Source organism: Chenopodium album, chromosome 14 (assembly GCF_948465745.1).
Source record: "Chenopodium album chromosome 14, dcCheAlbu1.1, whole genome shotgun sequence".
NCBI lineage: Eukaryota > Viridiplantae > Streptophyta > Magnoliopsida > Caryophyllales > Amaranthaceae > Chenopodium > Chenopodium album.
Window position 1 is genome coordinate 9,768,225 of NC_137847.1, and position 24,732 is coordinate 9,792,956.

The 24,732-nt window shown below is 34.6% G+C and overlaps 1 protein-coding gene across 2 annotated transcripts; it reads left to right on the top strand.

Moving 5' to 3' along the window:
• Window positions 1–1,035: 1,035 nt before the first annotated feature.
• LOC145578857 (uncharacterized) lies at window positions 1,036–21,696 on the top strand. Of its 2 annotated transcripts, XM_081636155.1 has the most exons (20): window positions 1,036–1,397; window positions 3,156–3,484; window positions 3,924–4,112; window positions 4,196–4,279; window positions 5,135–5,194; window positions 6,648–6,695; window positions 7,564–7,763; window positions 10,545–11,036; window positions 12,126–12,249; window positions 12,355–12,552; window positions 13,232–13,321; window positions 13,751–13,813; window positions 15,158–15,232; window positions 15,332–15,382; window positions 17,419–17,496; window positions 18,010–18,144; window positions 18,327–18,434; window positions 19,501–19,566; window positions 20,654–20,723; window positions 20,818–21,696. In XM_081636155.1, exons 1-19 carry the CDS (start codon window positions 1,313–1,315, stop codon window positions 20,720–20,722), a joined length of 2,544 nt encoding a protein of 847 aa, XP_081492281.1. In that variant the 5' UTR covers window positions 1,036–1,312; the 3' UTR covers window position 20,723; window positions 20,818–21,696. The 2 variants fall into 2 exon arrangements, with proteins under 2 accessions (XP_081492281.1, XP_081492280.1); XM_081636154.1 differs by having other exon boundaries at window positions 20,654–21,696.
• The last annotated feature ends 3,036 nt before the right edge of the window (window positions 21,697–24,732 follow it).

Genomic DNA, 24,732 nt, shown 5'->3' on the forward strand with positions numbered 1-24,732 from the left:
ATTTTGAATCGGAAGGGCCTCTCAGAATCGAATCGTAAAATCTACGATTCTACGGACATGCATAATCAAGACGTCATCTCCAAATTTAATTGAAAATTTTTAAATTTTAAGTTTAAAGCCTAATTATTAATAGAAAATAGTTGTTTATCTACTAAACAACCAATAATAGACAATATATACTTATAAATAACGTTGTAGGCATGTTTTAAACTTATAATGTTTTTGCTAGTTAAGAGAAATATGTAGAATCGGGTAGAATCGTAAATCGAATCGTATGACATACATAAATCGTAAAATCGTAAGATTCTAAGATTTAAATCTTTTTAATAACAATGAGTATTACATACAAAAAAAAAAAAATTGTAAATTTAAATTTTGATTTTCATCAAAATTATGATATAGTATTATAACTATTTCTCATCTTCTAATATATAGTTTAATATAAGAGGTCATTTATTAGTTACTTCTTTAAAATTGTTTCAATTTCCTACGATAAATTGATAGGTTTTAGTTGTAATGTAGAAGCTTGTAATATATTAAATTTCAAAAATATTAAATATGATAGCTTCACTTTTAAAAAAAATGACATCATCATTGCATTTAGACGGAAATTTTTTTTATTAAAAGAGCGACACGTGAGCAGTGGTGATGTCAACATACACTGTTTTATATTAGTTAATAGATTTTTATGCTTATTAAGTTCAATACTCAATGTGACTTTTGAGACTCTCTATACAATTTTTGGAAATAAAATTTGTGGAATATATATATTTAATGTTATAAAATAAATCAAATTCCACCAAACCATGCCCTGTCTAATTTAGTCTAAACTTAATCCAACAGCTAATGTTTGCCAACTTACTGCCCTTTTTTCATAGGTAAAATCAAACCAATAAAGGAAAAAAAAGTTGCCTAAAATAAAAAAAATAATAAAAAAGAAAAGAAAAAGAAAAAGAAAAAGCTAAGCATTTACTCAGAAATCAAAAGTCATAATTTCTGGAAATTAAAAATTAATCCAAAATTTTCATTAATATCCAGAGAGAAAGAAAGAGAGGTTTTCGGGATTTCTCCCCCTTTTTCCTACATCACCCTTTTCACCCGAATTTAGCCCTTTTTTTTTCAATAATTAATTTGGGATTAATTTAATTAATTTTAATCTATTTCATTTTTTTTTTTTTCACGGGATTAATCTAATTCATTTAATTTAATTTTCTTCTTTGTACTTTGACAATGAAGGCATTAATAAAGTTAAATTAATCAATTAAATTAAATTAAATTATAGTGTTCATATATAATCCCGACATCATTAATCATGATGTTCTTTCCATTTGTGGTTCTTTCTCTTGAGGAGGAGCAGCTGCACGAAAACCCTCCCTGTTCTGAAGAAGAACAACAAGGTGATTATTCAATTTTCCACCCTTCTATTATAATTATGATTATAAGTATGAATTATTTCTTAATTTGATGATTGTATTTCAAACAAAGTGTTTTCATATTTTCATGTTTTTGTTCATCAATTTTATAATTTGGGTCAATTTTGGAATATACATGAGCTGCCTTTTTGTGGGTATTTCTGCTTTTTTTGTGGGTATTTTGAATATTTGTTCTTATATTAATTCATGATGTAGACAGTTTTAATTTCTGGGTTGTGAAGCTTGAATCTTTTTAACATGTGGGAAATGGATTGTTTTGTTTCTTTTAGTAGAATTTTGTACTTTAGAGCTTGAAAGTGAAATTCGAGTTTATTTGAGCTTATCATTGGTTTTTTGAAGTTTGATTATAGGAGAAAGTTTATGAGAATATGGTCTTGCTATACTTAGTAGTCATGATTTATCATATTGGTGAACTAGTTTGAGGTTCTTAGGAGTTTGGCAGTTGTAGACAAACATTTATTTGGAGTATTGCTAAATATGCTGATGCTGGACAGCAACTAGATTGAGCTCGTCGTCTTTTTCCGTATGATGTTATTGTTAACGAGGATGCTGACTTCCTTGGATGATATTGCTGCAAATGGGTGCTAAATTTGTAACGACTAATGACAGTATATTCTTGCTGAGGATACACTTAATTTTGGGGGCGGTTGGGTGAATACTGGAAAGGATTGTGTTGGATTATGATCCATGAAATTTAGGTAGACTATACCATGAATGTGCAATGCAAATATATCGTCCGATTAGATATATAGATTTAGCATCCCTGAACTTCACACCTCATCTTCCCCAACAAGGTCTAGATATATATATGTATGCAAGTAGCTTCAGCATGTAGGCTACTAGGCTTTTGAAATGTTTGTTTGGATAGTCTCATCGTTCACTGCACAATTTTCATGTGGTTGGATTTTTATACTTCAATCGATGTTGTGGGTGACATTGAAGTAAAATACCAGAAACCTCAAGGCATCATTGTGCCTTTTCAAAATAACATGAAAAAAAAATTCAAGAACTAAGAAATGGACTATAGGCTCTCTCTGCCCTTCTATAGTTCTATTCCTCACATTTTGCTGCTTTTCTCAAGATCTTGAGGAACCTTTGAAACTTTAAGATGAAGATAAATATAGATACTTCATATAATGTGTGATGTTCTCATTGGGATAAGTTGGTTAAAAAATGTTAATAAAAAATGAAATCGGAGAAGAAAATGTAAGGTTACTCTTCTCAAAATAAAAAATTTAAAATATAAAAAAAAAAATTAGATTATGGCTTACAGACTTGTGTACTTAACCAAAGAAAATACAAAATAATCTAGTGAAATTGCCAAGACAATATCTTTAGGCTGTTTCAATTAGTAGACTAGATCCTATAATGCACGCAATGCCTGCTTTAGCTTTTCTGAATTTATATACGCAAAAAAGTAAAATTAAGGGCATTCTAGGTATTTAGATGTACACCACTACCTCACTTCTTGGCTTATGTAATAGACATTAGTTTGGGAGTGCTTGAAAATGCTAATATCCATTACTTATTCTGTTAGGGTTTTCCGTTGATTATATCTATGAGGGTAAATCAAGCTTTCAATCACTTGCATTCAGTGGCCACCATGGCCAGTCTTAGTCAACCAGACTTTTTTTAAATCTCCTGAAGTCCAGACTACACATGTTATCTTGTATCTTATGTTTTTCTGCTTTAAGTGATGTTACCTCATATTTTAATTGTCAGGTGAAGAATTTACTGAGGAAATAGCTGTTATGGCTGAGACCGAAGCCTCAGGCAGCCAAGGATGGGGATCTTCACTATCATTCCCGTCTTCAGAAGATGTTGCAAGAGCAGTGGCAGCTGCTGCTACTGCAGTCAGTTCACCAAGACCATCTGTAGTGTTCTCTTCAAATGATAGTGGGAGTAACTCCCCATTAAAGAGAATACAGAATCAGGTATCAAAGGCACTAAAGGGCTTATCACAAACCCCTGACAAAAGAATTCTCACTTACAATCCAGAAGTGTTAACTAAACAAAAGCGTCAATGGGCCAGCTTTCAGTTACAATCTTTGGTATGCTATTCTTCTAAGCTTCAGCCTGTGAAGCAATGTAGCTTTTATTATTTATTTATTTTTTTTTTTTTTTTTGTCATTCGCTTAAGGACATACATATATAGCTTATTATGCCACTTGATTTGTTTATATAAGTGTTTGTCTTGTTTTGTTTGGAGTTTTGGACCTAGGGGCATCAGTTACTGACTTCCTGTGTCTGTTCTGCAATTTTTTCTCTTATTTGGACCTAGGGGCATCAGTTACATACATATATAGCTTATTATGCCCTTCGTTTGTGATGTTTGCATTTCCCTATACTTGGCTATGTTTTCAAATGATTTAGGTAATATCATGTTAAAAGGTGCTCATGAGTAACTTTAGGTGATTACAAGGCATCTATCAAAATTTTGGTTATGATTAACCTTTAAATATTCTGGTTTGATGTTGTTTATACGTGCAGGATCATCGATCTTTTATAGAGCCATCAAAGCTTTTCGAGAGCATGGTAGTTGTTGGGCTTCCTCCTAGTTTTGATGCTCAGTCACTAAGAAAAAGACTACTTGCTAGGAAGTCTGACGGTTCAGGGAAATTTCGAATTGCTTTAAGTGGTCATAATCATTCTCGTGTTGAGCCAAACTTTGAGCCCCAGGTTCATACCCGCACATGTGAATTGCTTTAAAAGTGGTTGATCATCATCCCTTTGGCCTTATCTTCTATTTTCTCTGGTCCCAGGTTCTATTTGTTTATCCTCCAGAAAAGCAGTTACCACTCAAATACAGGGATCTTTTATCATTTTGCTTCCCTGGTGGTGTTGAGGTAGGTTCCGCAATTTTTGGTGATTTATGCGAAATCTTAATTTTAATCTCAAAGAATAATTCCACCATATTGTGCTCTAAAAATTTTTAGTGTCACGATATGTGCAAAGATTATCCCGTGTTAGTGTGTTATTACCTATTCTTGTAGACCCTGTAATCACCAGGAAACATACAATTATTCGGTGGTTACGCTGTTGTAGTCATCTATGCTTTTTGTTTGGCCTGAATTTTGCCCTTATCTAGGGTTTGACAGTTTGATGCTCATTATATATGTTGTTTATTAATAGTATTGTATACGTAGGCCTAAACATTTATAAGTCAATTACATATTTGTAAAATTTGAGTCAGATAGGGAGTTGTAGTTTTTTGGTAAGTTAGAAACTTAGAATGGAGGTAATTTAAAACATCTAACCTTAACCGTCTTGAACTCTGCGTACATAGAGGTCCTATAAGTGTTTTTTCTGTAATCAGAACTTGTTTCATGTGCCAAAGTTCAGATTGAAGAGATCAATTTGTTGTAGATCTTACCAGGCTGAACCTGAAGCCTCGTGAAAGAGTTTTGGTGTCAGATTTAGTTCCATAATGCCTCTTAACTTATTTCTATCTTTTATTGTTTTTGTTGCTTTTGAAGCATGGAATCATGACTTAAAGTTGTTTTTTTTATGAGTACTGATAAATGAACGACGGTAAAATTCTTTTTATGTTTGCCTCAACCCCCCCCCCCCCCCCCCTATCCTATGAAATTATTTCAAATTTTTAATAACATCCTCCTATTTGTGTCGTTATGCTTGGTGTTTTCTTTTGTTTTTGCCCCCTCCTGGAAGGGTCTTCACATGATTCTGGAATGTGCTTACAGGTTCATGCTGTTGAGAAAAGTTCTTCAATGAGCGAGTTAAATGAAATACTTCTTGGACAGGTATTTGTCATCTTGCTGACTTCGTTGTGATGTGTATATCTTGGATCTCAATTTTGGTGAAATAGTACATGCTCTTTCTCTCTTTAACAAAATTAGGACCAAGTTTAATATCAGAAAGGAGAACCAATTTGGGCATTGTTGTAAAGAGTTTTTTAAATGTTAGTGGCAACTTCTTAGTCTATTGTACCTCTTCTGTCCCCTGATCCCCTCCTTAAGCTGTCAGCCATTTATGGTGGCAATGGTAAGTTTTTGCTCTGTAAATTTTTTTATAAATAGTATTACATCTAGTCTGTGACCTGCTTGTACATTTTGCCCAAATTTTCGCAATTTTGCAAGTTTTCAAATTTATAGGATCAATCAGGCACGCACATATTTCACCTAATTGCTTTAGTTGGCACTTGGATATCTAAAAAAGCTTTGAAAGGAAATAGGAGAGATAAGAAGAGGATTATGGGGTTTTATAAGAATAGGAGATAAATTAAAAGGGGGTACATGAAGAAGGCTAGCAGGGGTGTGGGGTATGTTGTGGTGAAGATCTAATCTTAAGAAATAATGCATTTCTGAGCTGAATGGTATTGGGGTAGAGTGGGAGAAGGAAAGGCAGAAGAGGGAAGAGAAAACAGAAGGAAAGGTTATGGAGCTTGCTTACTAGGAAGAGAGCAAAGGAAACGTGTGGCTAAGCTGAGTAGAGAGAGTGGTGGAGGGAAGTGGCTACCTGATGGGGAATGTGCTGTGCTATATTTATTCGGGGATGGAGAACTGCTGGAAAGAAAAGAATTGGCACGGAGGGAGCTGGGCAATTGTAATGTTTGGTTATACGGAATTGTTATCATTACTCATTAGAGGTTACTTTGGAGCATTGTTGAAAGAAAAGAGAAAGCGGTGGGAGCTGCAGCTTTATAAAGCTTGGTTGTAGACAATATTGGCTTTAATTAAGGCCAATTTGGATTTCCTCTTGTTATTTTTATGTTTGATTTTCTATAAGCCACAACTTTTAGTTATTGTTATTATGGAATATAGATGACCGATAATGGTTCTTTCATTGTTTGGTTCTTACAAGGATCCACCCGCAATGACTTCAATCTAATGCTTTAGGCTTCCAGCTAGGCAGGGTTTAGTTGGTGGTAAAGACTTTATACAGGTTGGTTTACCACTTTGCAACAGAAAAAGGGGACATTGTAGTATTGTTGTCAATAAAAAGCACATCACCTGTGCTTAAATGTGGTGAGATCAAAGCTCTTTGAGGTTAATTTTAGCTGAGAATTACTTTAAGCTTTGCATTCCAGCAGCGAAGCTGCTTTATTATAATGCCTCTGTAGCTACTAATTGAAATCAGATCCAACCTTTTCTTTTCTTTTCATTTTTCCTTTCTTTGATTTCCATTTGTGTGTGGGTTTAAGCATTTTGTTATTTTAGGGGGAACTGTTATTACAATATTCATTTTTTTTTGCAGGAACATCTCAAACAAAGTGAGCTGTCCTTTGTGTTTCGCTTGCAGCAGGTAGTTTGCCATTGGATTCATATTTGATGTTATATGTGCTGCCTACTTTCTTATGCTCTGTTTGGTTCATTTTCGATGCAAACAACCATAAAGAAGCCTCTTCCTAGTTCCTACACACTAAAAACGGGTACAACTTAGAGTGAGACATGAGTACAAGGGGGATAGGAAATTATTATGACAGAACTGCAAATCTCTGATTTGGTCATGGAATAGTTTTGGGGAGCTATGCAGATGATTTGCAGCTGCTGCCTGCTAATATCACAGTGGTAGTAAGCTAAAAAAATCTATATTAATCTATATAATGTTAAGTGATGTGGTTGAGATTATATTTCCTTGGAATGCCACATAGCAATGGCAGTTATTCATTCTAGGCTCTTACTGAGTAGTATTTTTCCTGTTTACCTTTGCTTAGAGTAAGTGAGCTAAACAGTTCGTTCTAACGCAAAAAAATGAGCAAAAAAAAGAGTTTGTATCAGAACATCAATTTTGACAGCTATGGACCTCATGGTTATAAGAAAGGCTTCCTTGATAGGTTTTGTTGTTATGTTTTCAGTTTAGTTTACTATTATGTGGTCTTCTAGTCTTCAAAATGTATTCTGTTTCTTCCTTTCTAAGCAAATGTTATCTTACAGAAAAATTGGTTTCAAAAATGCCTCCGTAGTTACTAATTTAAGCTATTTGTTCACTGTCTACCTTCAAGGCCATGTTATTTGCAGAGTTGATGCAAACAATTATTCTTTCTTTTTTTTTTTTTTTTTTTTTTTTTCCCTATAAGAAAAGGGTTCTTATAAATAAAAATGAATTCAAGATTGTATTTTGGTATATTAGTTTAAGCTGGGCAGCTTCTTACACAGATTATGTTTATCAGGGTGCTGATAATTCAACTTTGTATGGATGTTGTATTTTGATGGAAGAGCTTGTGGATAAGCCTTCACGGTTAATTTCTATGCTTTCTGACAGTCAACCTGTTAACTCATGTTTGGGACGGTATATATTTACAACAAAACGCTGTTATTGCATACTTTCACGGGTACCCTTCTTCGACTTGCATTTTGGTGTACTAAAAAGGTTGGTTTATATGTAATCTTAAATTTACTATGAGTTATGAATTTTGTTGCTTGCATTCATTGAAGTTTATTCTATACTACGGGTTTTTACTTTTTAGATCGACTTGACCAGCTATAGCTGTACCTTTAAGGCCTTGGGTACCATTATGGCAACATTTCACAATTCTCACACAACTTCATATTTGGATTTAAGCACCTTTTGTACCGGTTGTGTATAGAGGGGCTAATTTCCTGTTATGAATTGTGAATTTTTTGATACTCCAATAAATATCTCCCTAGTGACTTGATTTTTTGACAAATCCTTGTAGTAGGACGACTTGGAAGACTTAAGTGGGTAAAAAAAATATATTCAGAGTTTTATGTTGTAATTTTCTTTCTTTTGTATTGTGGGGAGGGGGAGACTAGGAGAGGGGTAGGGTAGGCTAACAGCCTTAAATAGAAGGCACCTGCCTTGAGATGCATTTACATTGATCAACTTAACCCCTGCTTTATTATTTATGGAATTTCTAGACAACCTAATATGATACTTTATGAAGTATCAAAGATCCAGCATTATGACCTCCTTATTACTTATTTTTTGCTGGATATGCTGCCCCAGCGGGATGAACTTGACAAAGGATGTAGAATGATAATGGATTTATATAGTTTTTCTTAATTTTTTTTCCTTATACATGAGTGTTTTGGGTCTTTACTAATCATTGAAGTATCAGGTATGCTACTGAATGCTTGGCAGGTGTCCACTCTTCAGTAAAAGGAGAAATTAATCAATTATGGTGATGCATTTCTAAGTATTCTTGACATGATTAAGTGCTGTTATTCTGGCCTTTTAACATCCTGATATACGTCTCTTTCTCAAAAACAAAGAACAAAAGTAAAACTTAGGGTTATTTTTTGTGTTACACTGACCTTGTGAAGAGCATGTACATCCAAATATGCCATGATAGTATGTAGTTATGGTCATTCATTGTATAATTCTCGCGAGTGTTTGATAAGTCTTTATGTTTTTCCCAAATTCAAGTCTAAGCTAGAATTCCTTGGGGATGATTTGGGACTTATTGGACGTTCTGACCTTCTGGGAGATTTACCCTGCAGAAAAAGAACTATATTTTCTGAAAGCGGGAAATAATTTTAGTATGAGACAAAATGTAACCTCTCTATAATCCTCATGTTAATTAGAAATGTAATTCCTTTATTCTGTATAAAGTATAAGTCATCCCTAGTTCAGAAGATTATATGTGAGATAGTGAGTATTTTCTTTCTTCATTGTGGAGCTTTTTAAAGGAAGTGTTTCCCTGTCTAGGCTTATGTGAAATTTGGTTTAGTTGTCGTGTTTACAATAGCTGCTCTTTAGAAAGTCCTAGTCCACTTAATGTTGTCTTGTTCCTTTTATTATTATAACACTTGTATAATATTCTGTATTTACTAGACCTGGCAATCTTGACCCAACCCGAATGACCCAGAAACATCGACTCAAAATTGACCCGAAACCAACCTAACCCGACTTATACCTGACCTGATTTTGACCCAACCCGATTGTACCCGAACCAATATTCGAAATGACCAGACCCGAAATTGACTCGACGAAAAGTTGACTCGAAGTGTTTGACCCGGACAGACTTGATACCCGAAATGTTCTGAACTAAAATTACCTTATAATTGAACTAAAAATGCCTGGTGACAAGAATGACTCAAATTGTTCATCTCCAAGCGTAGCCAAGCTCATAAACTGAATTGATAGTTCTTTTTATAATGATAATAAAATATAAAATTATCAGTTTGAGCTTGAACCACAAATGGAACAATCCGAACATGACCCGACCTGATTTGAACCGACTTGAATATGACCCGAAAATGCATGACCTGAACAAACCCGACCCGAACTCAACCCGATACCTGACCCGAGTCATACCCGAATTGACCCGATCCGTACCCGACCAGAACGTTAGTTGACCCGAAATGACCTAACCCAGACCCGACCCGACTGACCCGTTTGCCAGGTTTAGTATTTACTGAGTGCAATCTCCTTCCATTTGACCTTTTACAACTTTTTCATGTGAACTCATGTACACACATTCAGATACCCTGTCCAACAACTGGAAATAGCAACTACACTTGTTTCCAGATATCTATAGAGCAGATTTTTGCAGTTGTTGGGGTTGAAAAAGGTCCATGATGTGGCTGTATTGATAGCTTAGTCCAACTATCCCTATTTGTTTTTGGGTTCATAATATCATATACTTCATATCTAAGTGACTAAATAAAAGTATATATAGCATTAGTCATTTAAAAATTCTGCTCTGCTAAAGTCAACCTACTAAACCAGGCCTTATTACAGGTTCCGACTACTGCCTCAATACTGAAAATCATAAAATTAATTATTTCAATCATAACATTTTTTTTAATTTTAATTTTTTGCACGAGAACGCTCTTATTAAAAGTATAGGATGTACTTCACGTTGCTTGGGCATCCTTTTTTTTTTCCCTGTTTGAGAACTTTATGGAGCCATAGTGTGGATGATATGGGGATCCAAGTAAACTGGTGGAGTTAAGTAACTTTAATCTCTTAGTTAAGATGAAAGAAATTTGAGCCATCAACAAGTCTGTCAGAGATACCCACCAATAGTTAACTCACGTCCTTCTCTCAATTGATTTCTGCATGCTGAAATTTTTGTATTAGTTTCTTAGACATTCTGCTGGCTGTTTGTAATAGTTAGGATTAAGATACAGCTGGTAGGTCTCATATCAGTGATATCATGTTATTTTTATTATGTTTTTACTGCAGCATATTCATGGAAGAAAGGTTGGAACGCTTAACAAAAAGTATCAGTGTCTTAGATCTGGAAGTGCCAGATACCATCATAACAATGGAAGGATTAGAAGAAAATGGAAGAATGTCTACACAGCATGTCTCAGAGGATGAGGCAAATGAAACCGTGGGAACTCCTCAATCAAGTTCTAGTGGAACTACTGCTTCTACTAGAGTGACTGATGTGGGAAGTCCCCTTGGCGATCTTGCCAACTCTGATCTCGAGGGAATCTCCTCTTTTAGGGATGATAGTCATGATACTGATGATTCTCTTACAACCACAACTTTCGAAAGAGATACCCTTGCATCTGATAAAGAGCCAGCTGTAACCATGCAAAATTCTGAAGCAAATGATGTCGATTTTGATCATTCATCTTTGAGCAAGCCAACCATGGAAAAGTCTGCACCTGGTGCTGTTTGGCCACTGCTTCGGTACCCGCAGTTTGAGAGTTCTGAACCTTCGTGCAGGTATGTAATTGACTTTTGTGTTAGTTCATACTCTTGTGCTTAAATGGGGCATGCCTTTGATTACATTGAATTGATTCCTGCATTTATTAATCTACTTTGTTTTTGAATTTAATGCTGTATAGTGTATACTCTTGTCGCACATGAGAGTCACAAATATATCAGAAAATATTTTTTTTGGGGCAGTGAATCAATTCTATCGAAATACCCTTGAGGCACAAGGCTCAAACTGCTCAAAGTCTCTCCTTGAAGGTGCCTCACTGAGCAAGAGGCGTATTCTAATCTCTTACGCACTTGTTTGATTTATAATTTTCGTTAAAAAATTTTCTCAAACCAAAACAAAAACCAAAGAACTCACTAGTCTTCGAAATTTCTTAATATAATATCGGAGTTAACATCACTTTCAATGCCTGAAGTGTTTTTATTTTGGAGGACCTAAATATGAATGGATGTTATACACTGTTAGGGGAAAGAGGATTGGGCTGTTTAGACGATGATATATTGATATTTGACCAAAATTTTATTTAAAACACAGTGACATAAAATTAAGTTAAACTTTGTTAGATTCTCTTTCTCCATCTCACATCTCACTGTTATTTATCTTCATGAAACACTGAAAAAAAAAATGCTCCAAAAATTCCAAATCCCAAGTTCAATGAGCCGATAAAGTTAAACGCTTCCACTCTCAAAGTCATGATTTCTTCAACTTTTATTCCTTAAGCCTGCATTAAAAATGAATCAAGCAAAGAAAAGGTAATCAAATATTTTGATGCCTGTCTACAGTACCCCAACAAGAAGAAATTGGGGAAAGCAAGTGGAACACATCTCTCTGAAATGACAGTGGATATGGATTACTGTTGATAATCATGGGTCAGATCTTGGTATAGTAGTTGTAGAGAGTGTTTATCTCTATTTTGATTTCTTTTCATTTTTTTTAGAGGAGAAAAATGGGTGGTGAGGAGGGGTAAAATGCAAATCAAGTTCTGGCAAAGCTATAGCATAGGATTCCCGTTAAATTATAATTATTGCTACATGATCCTTGAATTTAACTCGAGCATGCTTTGATGCTTTGTTTTTAATTGCCCTATGTAGTCTGGGTTCTCCTTCTGAAGAGAGGCAGTTGAGAAGTGAAAATGATGAGACAGATATTAAGGAAACATCTATCTCTGGCCAGGAAGATTTTAGCAGCCATATTGACATACTTGAATGGGCTAAGGTCTGTATGTCATTTACCCACGTATTTGGACAATTGTTAGCATCCATCTTGTAACTCATGTTGTAATTATTACTGTTGCTAATGCATTGATCCAAATCCTTACAGGCAAATAATCACGGGTCTTTGCAAATTATATGTGAATATTACAAGGTGGATTTTCCACCAAGGGGTACAAGCATTACTTTTCATCCATTAGATTATTTGCACCCTTTGGAGTTTCATCGGCCTAGTGAAAGAGCCCTGGATGTTTGTGGCTCTCCACTTGATTTAATATCATGTAGGACAAGTCTTGAGAGAATTGAGGTAATAATTATTGTTTTTCATGTTAAGATGTATTTTTCCCTGCATTACAAACAATATGCTCTTCCTTTGTTTCCATATAGTATGCTCACATTTCTTTATCATCCCTCCCAACTAAGTTTGTCCAATTCTAAATTCAATATTGGTCCACTAGTTTATTACTTCTCTATTCCCATTACTAGAAGCTAGGGTCTGACAATCTCTCTCATTCGATGATAAATATACTTCTATCTACCATTACTCCTGCTTTATTATCAGAATAACATTGAAAACTAAACACCACCTCCTTAATCTATTAACTGAGTGTCACAGAGGTAAGCACACAATGATACTATCAAATACTTTCATAAAAAGGTTTAGTGATGGGAGATGATGATTTATTTGTGGATTATTGAATGAGAGAGAATCTAAGTCTGTAACTATTAGTAGCGGGAATAGGAGAAAGTAATAATAGAATAATGGGGCATTGTTTAGAAGTGGACAAACTAAATAGGAATGGATGAAAAAGGTATGTGTGCAAAATAGGACAGAAGGAATAGAATGTTTTACCATTTACTTTTTGTATACTCAGGGATAAGCTTTTATTTTCATGTAATTAGGAATCTTGATTTTTGGTTACTTATTCTTTGTTGGATTGGTACACGTAACAAGTTTAGTATCTGAAAATGTTCTCTTTTCAAAGGTACTTAATGCGCTTATAGCTGAGGAGGAGGCTATATCTTTATCGGTAGTGACCATTTCATGTATTTGTGGTTATCTAAGACTTGAGAATGTAAGTTTCTTCTAAATTGAAGTTAAATCTTTTACTTTCCCTGTTCTTTATTATCATTTGTTATAATTATATTAGAACCACAAGCTTTAGAAGAGTTGCTTGAAATTTGATTCCCCCCCCCCCCCCCCCCGCACTTTTTGGTCTAAAATAAGACATTGTACCTATTGAACAGTGTTTAAATAAAAAACTCTAGGAAGATTTTTTTTAGTCTCTATCTCTCTCCCGTCTTTGCCTTTCTAGTTGCTCAACTAGTTATTTATATGATGTTGGGTAAAGCCTTCATATGGCATAAAGCCAACGGTGTTATGTTGGCTTGAAAACTCGCATATTGTAAATTATTTATAATTTTTGTTTACTATTCTTAATTGCATCCTTAGACTTTTAACAAATTTTCTAGGGTATCGATTGAATGATTTGTCATATTTGCAGATATTGACATTGTTCGCAGGAGCCCTGCTAGAGAAACAAATCATATTTGTTTGTTCTAATTTGGTATGTATAATGCTAAGGAACTTTTGTGATCTCTCTCTCTTTAATTGTAAATACTACGTAAGATAGTTTTACTTTGCATCAACAATAAGAATCTTTTACTTGATATGGAGATGCCAAGGCCTATGCTTTTACATACCATGTCTTATCTTGAGCTAGACGTGTAAAATACAGATCCCTTGGTTTGGAGACTTATTAGCTCACATTAGACCTGGCAAACAGGTCGTTCAGGTCGGGCATGGGTCAGGTTAGTTCGGGTCGGGTCGGGTCAATCAATATTCGGGTCGGGTCGGGTGTCAACATTTCGGGTTGAGTTCGGGTCGGGTCAAGTTCAAGTCGGGTCAATTCAAGTCCAATTATCAGGTCAAGTTGAGTTCTCGTCGGGTCAGGGTAATTTTCGTCTATGTCGATGTAGAAATTTGACCAATAATATATTATAATTATCAATAAATATAAAGTATAACAATTGAATATTAATAATATATTCATTGGACAATTCCAACAGTACTGTATATACAAGACTGTATTGTTTCATATGTATGATCACTATCATTGATTAATTGGTCAAAAATTCAAATTAGATAAAGTGAATAGTGGAAAAAAAATTCATTGTAATACTTAAAAGAAGAAGCTAAGAGTAATAGTAATAGTAATAATAACAAAAACTAGTGTTCCTAACCAAATGAAATTCTTCATGAATTACGAGTAATAAATTACATGCACATTTCAACAGTATTATACACACAATACTATATTGTTTAATTTAGGTTATCTTCGATAAGTCTTTATTCGGGTAAAGTAATTAAGCCCTAAATCAGTTAGGTCATTTTGAGTATTTGTTAATTTTGGGTCGGGTCATTTCGGGTATAGTTCGAGTCGCTTTGGGTTTCGGGTCCGTTCGGATCAATCAATTCGAGTCAAAATTGGGTCGGGCCACTTCGGGTTTCAGGTCGGGTCAGCTTTGTGTTCGGGTCAATTTTGAGTTTACGTTTTCGGGTCACGGTCGGGTCAGGATTGCCGGCTCTAGTTCACATTTTATAGCCTTATTTGAGTCCATCTTTTGATACGGCAACTTGTGAAAATTTAAGTCATTGTTCCTACAAAGTTATGCTGATTCAACGACTAATCATGCACAGGCTCGGGATTATCATGTGCAATTTTGATCTTCAATGTTTGAGGGCAGGATTCTATGTTTCTTTCTCAATTGTGTAGATGGGGGAAACTGTCTTTCAATTATAAGAAACTGAATAAAATTTAGTTTAATGTATCCTGAGATCCATGTGTTCACATTTGCTTTCATTTTATGTTGTTATTTACCTCCATGGACCTTTTTTTTTCTTGATTCAGGGAATATTGTCTGCCTCAGTTCTCTCATTTATACCTTTAATACGTCCCTATCAGTGGCAGAGCTTGTTAATGCCGGTACCTTTTTTTTTTTTTTTTCCTGCGATTGTTTTTCAAAAACATATGCTACCAAGAGGTTTTTTTTTTTTTTTGATAACTTATGTCATGTATTGCCAGGTTCTGCCTAATGATATGCTCGAATTTCTTGATGCCCCTGTGCCATATATAGTAAGTTTGATTTTCTATGTTATATTACTTATATACTGTATTATGCTTTGTTAGGTAATGAAGCTGACTTTAGTTTTGTTTTTGTGTTTTCTTACATTTAAGCAACTGTCGTCCTGAGAGAAAGAGCCTCTATTTGTCTTTCTTTCTCTTTGTTCTATTTGGCAAGCTTTTTGCTTTTATGTCTGTGTCTACTACTTTTTTTTGTTTTTTCTCTTGCTACCCTTTCTTTGGCACTAAGAACAACCTTCACAATTTCAATGTATTTTTTGAATGGTGTACCCACTTTCCTTTGTTTGATATACCCACTTCTTCCTTTATGCATTCACTATCTTACCCCCTTACCCCACAATATTTACAACTTTCCACTCGCTCTTTTTTACCTTATCCACCTTTTTCTTACACCTACTCAACCCTGTAAAATAAAAATTTACAATTTAATGGGTACACCAAAAGAAAATGAAGGGAGTATCAGTTTTTGTATAGGAGTTTCAGTCAGTATATGGGAAGAAGCAAGTTTTACTGGTGTGATACTCTAGGAGTTTCGGTCAGTATATGGGAAGAAGCAGTTTTTGTTTGGGTTTACACCGTATGCTTGTCTGTTGTGGAAAGCGTATTGACATATGTCATATACCTGCAATGGCGGATCCAGGATTTCAAGTCAGGGGTAGCACAGGATCAAAAAAATAAATTAAAGAACAATCAGTCAAACAAACTGGGTTAATTTTTTATATAACGCGTTTTGTTGTCATGAGTATATTCCTTTCATTTTTTTTAAGTGTCCCATTTTGACCTTTTACTATTCACATACATCACTTCAACTGATATTTGTGTTTTACACGTACTATTAAACATATAAATATGGATATTTAGCTTGTTATAATTGTCTCAACGATAATTTGATTTTCAACTATCAACGTTTACATTATTGACATTAATAGCTTAGTCAAAATTTCTTACAAATGATTTATATTCTATACATCAAAAAATTACAATCAAATTTTGTGTTGTATATAAGAAAAAATATTATCACATAGGATTTTTATATAGTACATTAAATGTTGAATAAATTGTGTTTACTAATATAAAACTAAATAATTGCCGTAGTTGAGCATTAGAAAACATGTTACTAATTCATAAATTAACAGAAAGAATTTCAATTAATGGAGGGAGTATTCCAAATAATTAATAAAGTTTGTCAATAAAGGGAGTATTTCAAAATTAAAGCTAGTTAAAGATTGTAAAACTTTAAATGAATGAAACTTAATAGCTACAAAAGCCCACAGTAAGCATTCTTAAAGCCCAAAATGAATAGAATAGAGAAAAAACCAAAAAACAAAAAAAACAAAAAATTTCTTTGGAGAGGGATTCGGACCCCAACCCCTGAAACTAACTCTTAACATAGTACTACCTCCGTCCCCGAAAGAACGACCCATTTGGCCAAATTTTAGTTCCAAAAAGAATGACCCATTTACATTAAAATCCCCACCAATTTGTAATAATATTTGTGCAAAATTAGCTTCCCCATATAAAATTTTGTTTCTCTATGTACTTTTATTACTTTCTCTCTCTACTTTTTTACAAACCCCATGTAAGTTTATCTTTCCAATATACTTCTACTTCTTTTTATTTAACTTTCTTAATACCCGCGAAATCAACCCAAATGGGTCGTTCTTTCGGGAACGGAGGGAGTACAAACCACTAGGCCAAAGCTAACAATACTAATCTTATAGACAAACAATAATTATTATATACTGTATTTTCGGTGCTTATTTTAACAGAAACAGAATTTTCTTCTTTTTTTTTTTTTTTTTTTTTTTTCAGGGGTAGCATGTGCTACCCCTTGTGCCTCTGTAGATCTGCCAGTGTATACCTGGGCTTCTTTGTACTTATGTTGTGATTCTGTAAGGTTATTTTTACATATTTTAGCTTTTGAACCCTAAGTTCAAGCACTTTTGATGCTTAATACATGTAATATCTTGTTTCATACTGGTAATAATGCAGTTATGAGCATCTAATTAGCAACTTTGCATATGTAGGTTGGGGTACAGAGTAAATCTTCAGAAGTTCTCTCGAAGTTGCCAAATGCCATACTGGTGGACATCAGCAAGAATCAGGTATATTTAAGTGTCTTAACTTTGGCCTTTTTTTCCCCTTGCTAGACCACGGTACTTATTTATTGATAGTAATCCAGCCTGTTTTAACCCATCTCTTCATCTTCCAAAATGATACTGTACAAGGGTCTGTTGACTCTTCCCTTGGTTATTTGTTTTCTTGCATGAAGGCAGTACTTTGAGAAGTGTAAATTGCTCGACTTCAATGTTGTTGAATTTGATAATCTTATCTTTGGAGTTTTGAGTTTGGACTGGAATCATGAGCATGTTGAGACATCATCTTTGTTAACCGAGTATGTGAGATTTGTATAAATCTAATGTTCTGATGGCCCTATGCGCAAGTTTGGTTGCAGTGTTATATGCTACGTTTTAAAAGCTGTTTTCCTCTTGCATTAATAACATTTCAGTTCCAGCTAGTGTAATATTCTTACAGTATTTTTGATAAACCTTGATGAATTTTTCACTGTAAATTTCTTGGAAGTAATTGGCTATAAATTTCATTTCTTGTGAGAATAGGTGAAATCACAATCGATGCCACAACTGCCACAACAAAGAGAATTACTTGCATCCTTGGCTCCCTACCATGCTAAGCTTGTTGGAGAAAGCTATTTGGGGAAAAGGCGGCCCATATATGAATATACAGATGTACAGGTATCTGTATTATCCTGTTATGTTGGATCTAGCCAGTGATTTCAAAATTGTTCTATTAATAATATGAAAGGGGGTAGCCGGTATTTGCTTCATCTCACTGTACCAACTTACTTTTTATTTGATTAGTTTTTATGTCATATTCTTTATTTTGTAACCTGTTGTACCAATCATTTCTACTGTAGGCTGAAGCTGCCAAAGGATTCATGGACGTGTTAAAGAATTACTTAGATTCCCTTTGCTCTAATCTACGTTCTCATACAATAACTAATGTTCAGTCCAATGACGATAAGGTATGTCTAATTTGGCTGAACACTTGTGTGTTTGTGTTTTTTTGGCTGATTAATTCAAGTGTTTATGCTCCTGCTGTTGTCAACAATGAAAAATATGTTTTAAAATGTTCAGGTATACATGTGTTATCGAGTTAGTGAATAATGAATGATTAGATTTGCATCATGATAATTAATCTATGTTTTGATAATACGTAAACCTGGGCACATTGAAGTTGACGACGGATAGATACACACCAGAAAGAGAACATTGTTAGCAAAATTAAGGATATAGTATATGAGAAGATAGGTCTGACTGAATCTGCTAGTCTGATTATTTTGAATTAGTCTTGTGTACCTGCGGTGTGTTTTCATGGTTGTGGGAAGATCTGTGATTAGGCATTTGGACCTTTACCCCACCCCACCCTCACTTCCCACTTTAGGCACTAGCCTGACTTGTTCGAGCTCCCATCTTATGTACCACAGAAGGCAAGTAGGCTCACTGTCCATCTTATTTTTGTGTTGTGAGGCTAGGGTCATATTGAACTCTTAGAGCATAAGTACCCAGTCTCTTCCTTTCTCGAATGACTTGATAACTTCTCCTATTTATCTTTTTACTTTTTTTTTTTTTTATTTTTTTTATTTTTATTTAATGCCTTGATAATTTCTTGGATACTTTCTCTGGTACCAAGTACTCTTTAAATCCCATTTATATATGTTAAGGGCATATATATCTCTAAACTCTACAGTCACTAGATAGTGTAAGTAAATTGACCCCTGAATGTTAATCAAATAAAGAATTTCATATTCATAATTTTGAACCATATAACACATCTGCAACATAAGGTGCTGGCATATTGGTCTCTGCCAAGTTGAACTTTAGATGGTAAAGTTGCTTAATTTTCTATGTAAAGGAATAATTCTTCCTTTTTTTTTCTTTGATTTGTTAGCTTGAACTCCTAAGTTTTACGCAATCGGTAACCTTGTTGGAGTTAGAACACTCCTCTTTCTCTCTCTTCCTGTTTTTTTACTTGGTTTTGAGCTGTATATATTTATTTTGATGTCATTTTATTGTCTTTTTTATCCTCAGGTTTCACTTCTTCTAAAGGAGAGCTTCATCGACTCATTTCCTAGCCGTGATCGAGCTTTTATGAAGGTTTGTTCCTCTAGCTTTCAAGTGTATACTTTGCATTACTCTAGGTCAGAATTATACTGCAGTTTCTATTTGAATGACACCTTAATACATTTGTTTGCCTTTCAAGAAGACTAGTAAACCTATTCCATTATCTGTGAATCCATGACATGTCTCCTTAGTTTACAACTGAAATAATACGTCTATGCTACAGGGAAAATTTGGGATGGAGGGAGTATGTGATATCGATCATGTAGATTATAATATCATTGAGACTAAAAATTTTATTAATCATACATGAGACTAAAAATTTTATTAATCATACTTCCTCCGTTTTTATTTAGTTGCAACACACCCCTTTGGCAACCATTTTAAGGAAGATATTAAACTACGTAAACGGATAAATTAATTTATAAAATTTTACCACCTATAAGAAGAAAGGGATAAGTTGCTACGGTTTAAATTTCATAGTTTAATTCATTCATCTACCTAGTTTAATCACCTCCTCGAAAAGCGTGATAAAAGGTGTGTTGCAAGTATAAAAAAACAGAGGAAGTATTAATCAAACAATTAGAGGATATACCAACTGCCTCTCGATGAGGGTTTCATTTCTAGGTTGGCCTACCCCAGTCCAAGAAGAACAGAAACCACCAGCCTTATCCAAGTTGTTCATTTTCCCGGGCCATTCAGCCATAAACCATGTCTGGTGCTACCAACCTGGAGGGCCAAACTGCTCCATTTTGGGGCCCTCCTAATTTTATGCATCAAGGCAACAACAATTTAGAACACAAAATATCTTCTGAAGCTGGATCCTTTTAATCTTCTTCACATCCAGCTACTACTTTTCAAGGTCTTTTGCTGGGAAACCAATAGCAACCATTGCTTCATAACGCCCAACACGGACCATGAACACTTCCGCAGAAGAAGATAGTAGCTTATTGTTTCAGAAATCAGAATATTGTCCCCATAATCACTGGCCTTGATAATTTAGTCTTTGATGATTCGATGGGAAATTGTTAAACTTAACTTGGTGGTTTCTAGTTGACATCAACATACCGTTGGTGAAGTACTGGGAGGTTATTGATTTACGGAATTTTTTTTTTGTATGCAGCTATTTATCGACACACAAATGTTCTCTGTACATACAGATCTTGTTCTGTCCTTTTATCAGAAGGAATAAGGTTATTTCTGAAAGTTGGAATCTTTACATATACTTAACAGCTTCAAAACTGTACTTTGGTAACTCCCAAACTCAATTAGTTGTCATTTGGTTAGGCATAGAAAGTATCACTTCCCAAAGTGCCAAAATCCGTTTGGTTTTCCATCAAAAAAAAAGTTCTTTGATTGGAAACAAGAATTTCTACTATCCGTGAAAGGAGATAGTTAAGCAACTTCCTTCATCATTTGGTGAAAGTTTTTCCCAAGAAGGTACACTTCATGCATTATTGTCACCAAACAACCACTCAATAATTATACACAATGGCCGAATTGCTTTCAGCGCCAGAAACGGAGCTTAATAGGCGTGACGACAATATACTTGCACATGTAAACACTTTGTTAGTTTGTTATACAAAACTACAAAAGAAAAAAACTGTATATATCTTGTGAAAATTTAGGTTTGTAATTTTCTGTGTGTATGTATGGGGGGTGTTTGAGGGCAGATTGAAAAATCGCTTTCGAATCATTAAGAAGGCTTTCACTGAAGTAGATCATGTACGTGTTAGGGTTTCATGTTTCCTTAGTGGTGATCTTAAAGCTTTGTTTTTGTGGTCCTAAACAACCACTGTTGAGCTGTGTGGTATTGGACCACCATTTCTCCCATCATTGCTAACACAAAATGGCTGTCTTCCTCTAAGGAGCAGCTTTCTTTGTGGTCTATACATGAGAGAATTTTCATCTGATTGTGATTTTACGGAATAGGGTCGTTCTCAATACGTCTTCGTGGTCTATACAAGAGTCCACGATGTATACGTTGTTATAAAACCTTCATTGTGCACCCGGGTACACCTACACCTTAAAACTACAGCTAGGTGTACCTCGGGGTATTTTTAATACGTATTGGTCTTTTTCCGTAACTTGATTGTACCCTTGCAAAATGTTCTAGAATTTGTATAAGATGTTAGTTTTATCATCAATTTTTAATTTTTGATTGAATCTGCAGAGATTTAGCAATTATCATACAAGTACATTATCAGTGTTTTGTTCTAATCTTTGCACGTGTGTGTTGATACTGTGCACGTGTGCACCCTGCGCATGTGTGATAAGTTCTGCATAAAAAGTAGGGAGTATAGTTGAAGCTCTTATTTGTTTAATTGATTGTTCTTGCTTTAATTATACTCGGTATATCTTTGTAAGATCTGAAGAATAGTCTACTGATTTATTTAGCCATAGGTAAATTTGAAGGTGACCTCTCATGCTTGTTTGTCATTGAACTTTATTATCTTTGGCTATTTCAAAACGAAAATTAATGAATTCGTATTGTTTGATACGCTACAGCTTGTTTAACAAGAGTCGGGTTCTTGGTTTATACACGAGGATGGTAAGTTGGAGTTTTAAGTTTTAACTGGCGTTAATAATTAGTTAATGTTCTTCACAAAGGGACGGAAGGAGTACTCATAGTTTCATAGACAAGTTTGAGATAAAGAGAAAATGTGTGTCAAAATGAGGATTAAATTTTATCAGTTGCCTAGGTGCTGACTTGTCCATTCACTTTGTTTTCAGTGTTTTAAACTTTTGGAAAACTTGCAAATTGCAGCTATTTAAAACTTGTATTTTGCAAATTGCAACATTTTAAAAAAAATTGTAAGTTACAGCCCAAAAGTTGTTATAAATTGTAAGTTGCAGCCTAATTCATTTTTTCATCAATTTGTGTGTCAAAAAATGTTCGTTTAAGGTTTTAGGGGCCATTTTAGACTTTAAGGGTCCAAATTGAGCTCGAAATTGGCAAAAAAACAACGTAAGTGCCTTGTTTTGTGTAACAAAAATGTATCGATTTGAGGGCAACTATTTTTCCTTGTAAAAACGAGACACTTATGTTAATTTTTTGCCAATTTCGAGCTCAATTTGGGTCTTTAAGGCCTAAAATGGCTGCTAAAATCTTAACCGAACATTTCGACACGCAACTCGATGAAAAAATTGAATTAGGCTGTAATTTACAATTTATAACAACTTTTGGGCTGCAGTTTGCAATTTTTTTTTAAATGGCTGCAATTTACAAAATACAAGTTTTAAATGGCTATAATTGGCAAATTTTCCTAAACTTTTGGAAAAATATAAAGAAGTGAGCATTTCATCTACTGGCTACGGTGTTAATAATGTAGTCGAACTACGCGGTAATGGTATCCTTTTGCATGTTTAGATGTTCCAGTTTTAGGCCTTATTTGGTAAAGAATTTTTTGAAGAGTTTTTAGCTTATTTTATCCTATTTAGAAATTTGATCATTTAAAAATTAATTTGGGTGTTTGGTAAATAGCTTATTAAAAGAGTTTTTTGGCTTAAAAAGCTCTTTTACAAAAACCTCATTATAAGAGTTTTTTAAAATTAACTTATTGAACAATTAGTTTTTTAGCTATTAAATACACTAAAGCAACTAACAATTAACATATAACTTATATAAAATTAGCTAGTTAAACCAGCTAATACAACCAATTATATCAATCACTTACCAGCTAATTATCAACCAGACTCTTAATCTTTCAATGCACTAACATTAAGTCATGAAGCATAACAAAAGAGCTTTAAATTTGTTTTATACTTCCTCTGTTTTTTTTTAGTTGACACGTTTCTATTATTACGCTTGCCAACACATGTTTATAACGCTTAATAACTTCAATTATCAACATTGTAAAATTATAAAAAGTGGATATTAAAAAAATATACATATAGATTATTCAAACAAGATCCCATATGATTATATTTTATCATATCTATAAATCACAAAAGCGAGTCAAAGTGTAGTGTGTAAATAGTTTAAAAGTCAAACGGTGTTAACTAAAAAAAACGGAGGAAGTACATGTTTGAAAAATTAACTACTCGTATAACTTGAAATACTTAGGGGTCGTTTGGTTCATAAAGAAGAAAGGGAATGACTAAGAGAGAGTCAGAGAGGGAAAGAGGGAGAGTGGAAAGCAACTCCCTAATTTATCAAAGGTTGTTTGTTTTACTTAAAAAGAATGGAATGAAGATGGAAGTACCAACTACACTGCCAACAATCAACTCCAACCCCCCTCCCCCAGCGGCGTCGAGCTCCCCCACCCCCTTCGTCGGTTTCCACCCCTCCCTCGTCTACTACCGCATCGACTCCATTGCTAAATGTCGATGTTCTCCCTCTTCTCTCTCTTTTTTAAGTGATTTTTTAATAGGTCTAGTAGGATGTTTGTTAATAAAGTGTGTATATGTTGTTTTTTGGGTGTTTGGGGGTTGTTTATGGGGTGGTTATGGTTTTTTTTTTGTTGAGATGGTTAGGGTTTTTGGGTGGTTTTGTAGTGGTTTTCGTGGTGGGTGTGATGACTTCGTGGGTAATGGGTGGTGAACATGGTGGGTGAGGGTTATTTCGAATGGAGTTGGGTATTTTGGGGAAGATGGTTTTTTTCCGGGTGGATTTGAGTGGTTTTGGTGGAGAATGGTAGTTTTAGGTGGTTTCGGTGGTGGCGTCGGCGATTTTATGGTGGCTAGGTGGTGGTTCTGGTGGTGTCAGGGTAGAAGTGTTGGTGGCTGGGCGGTGATGTCGGTGGTCAGTTGGTGTTTTCAAATTGGTCAAGGTAGTTATAAAGTTGGTCAAGGTAGTTGACTGAAGAGGAGTTTGGGGGTTTGAGTGATTTCCTTGGGGGGGGGGGGGGGGGGGGGGGATAAAGATAGAGGAAAATGGAGTAATGGGAGGGGTAAAGGGAATGATTGAATTTGCCTATTAAACATTAACAAAGAGATTCATAGTAGTTGATTCTCATTTCCTTTGTTGAATACCTCTAACCAAATGACCCCTTAATCAAATTGGTCAACTATGTAGATTTGTTAACTAATGTTGTAATGCGTTATAAACTTATAATCTAGTCATCTTTGCTAGCTCAACTAACATAAGGCATTTGCATCTTAGCGCCTCTTTATCGATTATTCCCTTTATCTCTCGAAGGTTGCTCCAATTTCCTTTCTTGTGTTTCCATTTAAGTTTAATTCGTATAATCGTATTATAAG

Excerpts from the sequence above, each read along its gene's own strand:
- LOC145578857 (XM_081636154.1), top strand. The coding sequence starts at position 1,313 with ATGATGTTCTTTCCATTTGTGGTTCTTTCTCTTGAGGAGGAGCAGCTG. Across the intron at positions 11,037-12,125 it reads AGTTCTGAACCTTCGTGCAG|TCTGGGTTCTCCTTCTGAAG; the intron begins GTATGTAATTGA and ends TGCCCTATGTAG. Across the intron at positions 15,233-15,331 it reads GGCAGAGCTTGTTAATGCCG|GTTCTGCCTAATGATATGCT; the intron begins GTACCTTTTTTT and ends ATGTATTGCCAG.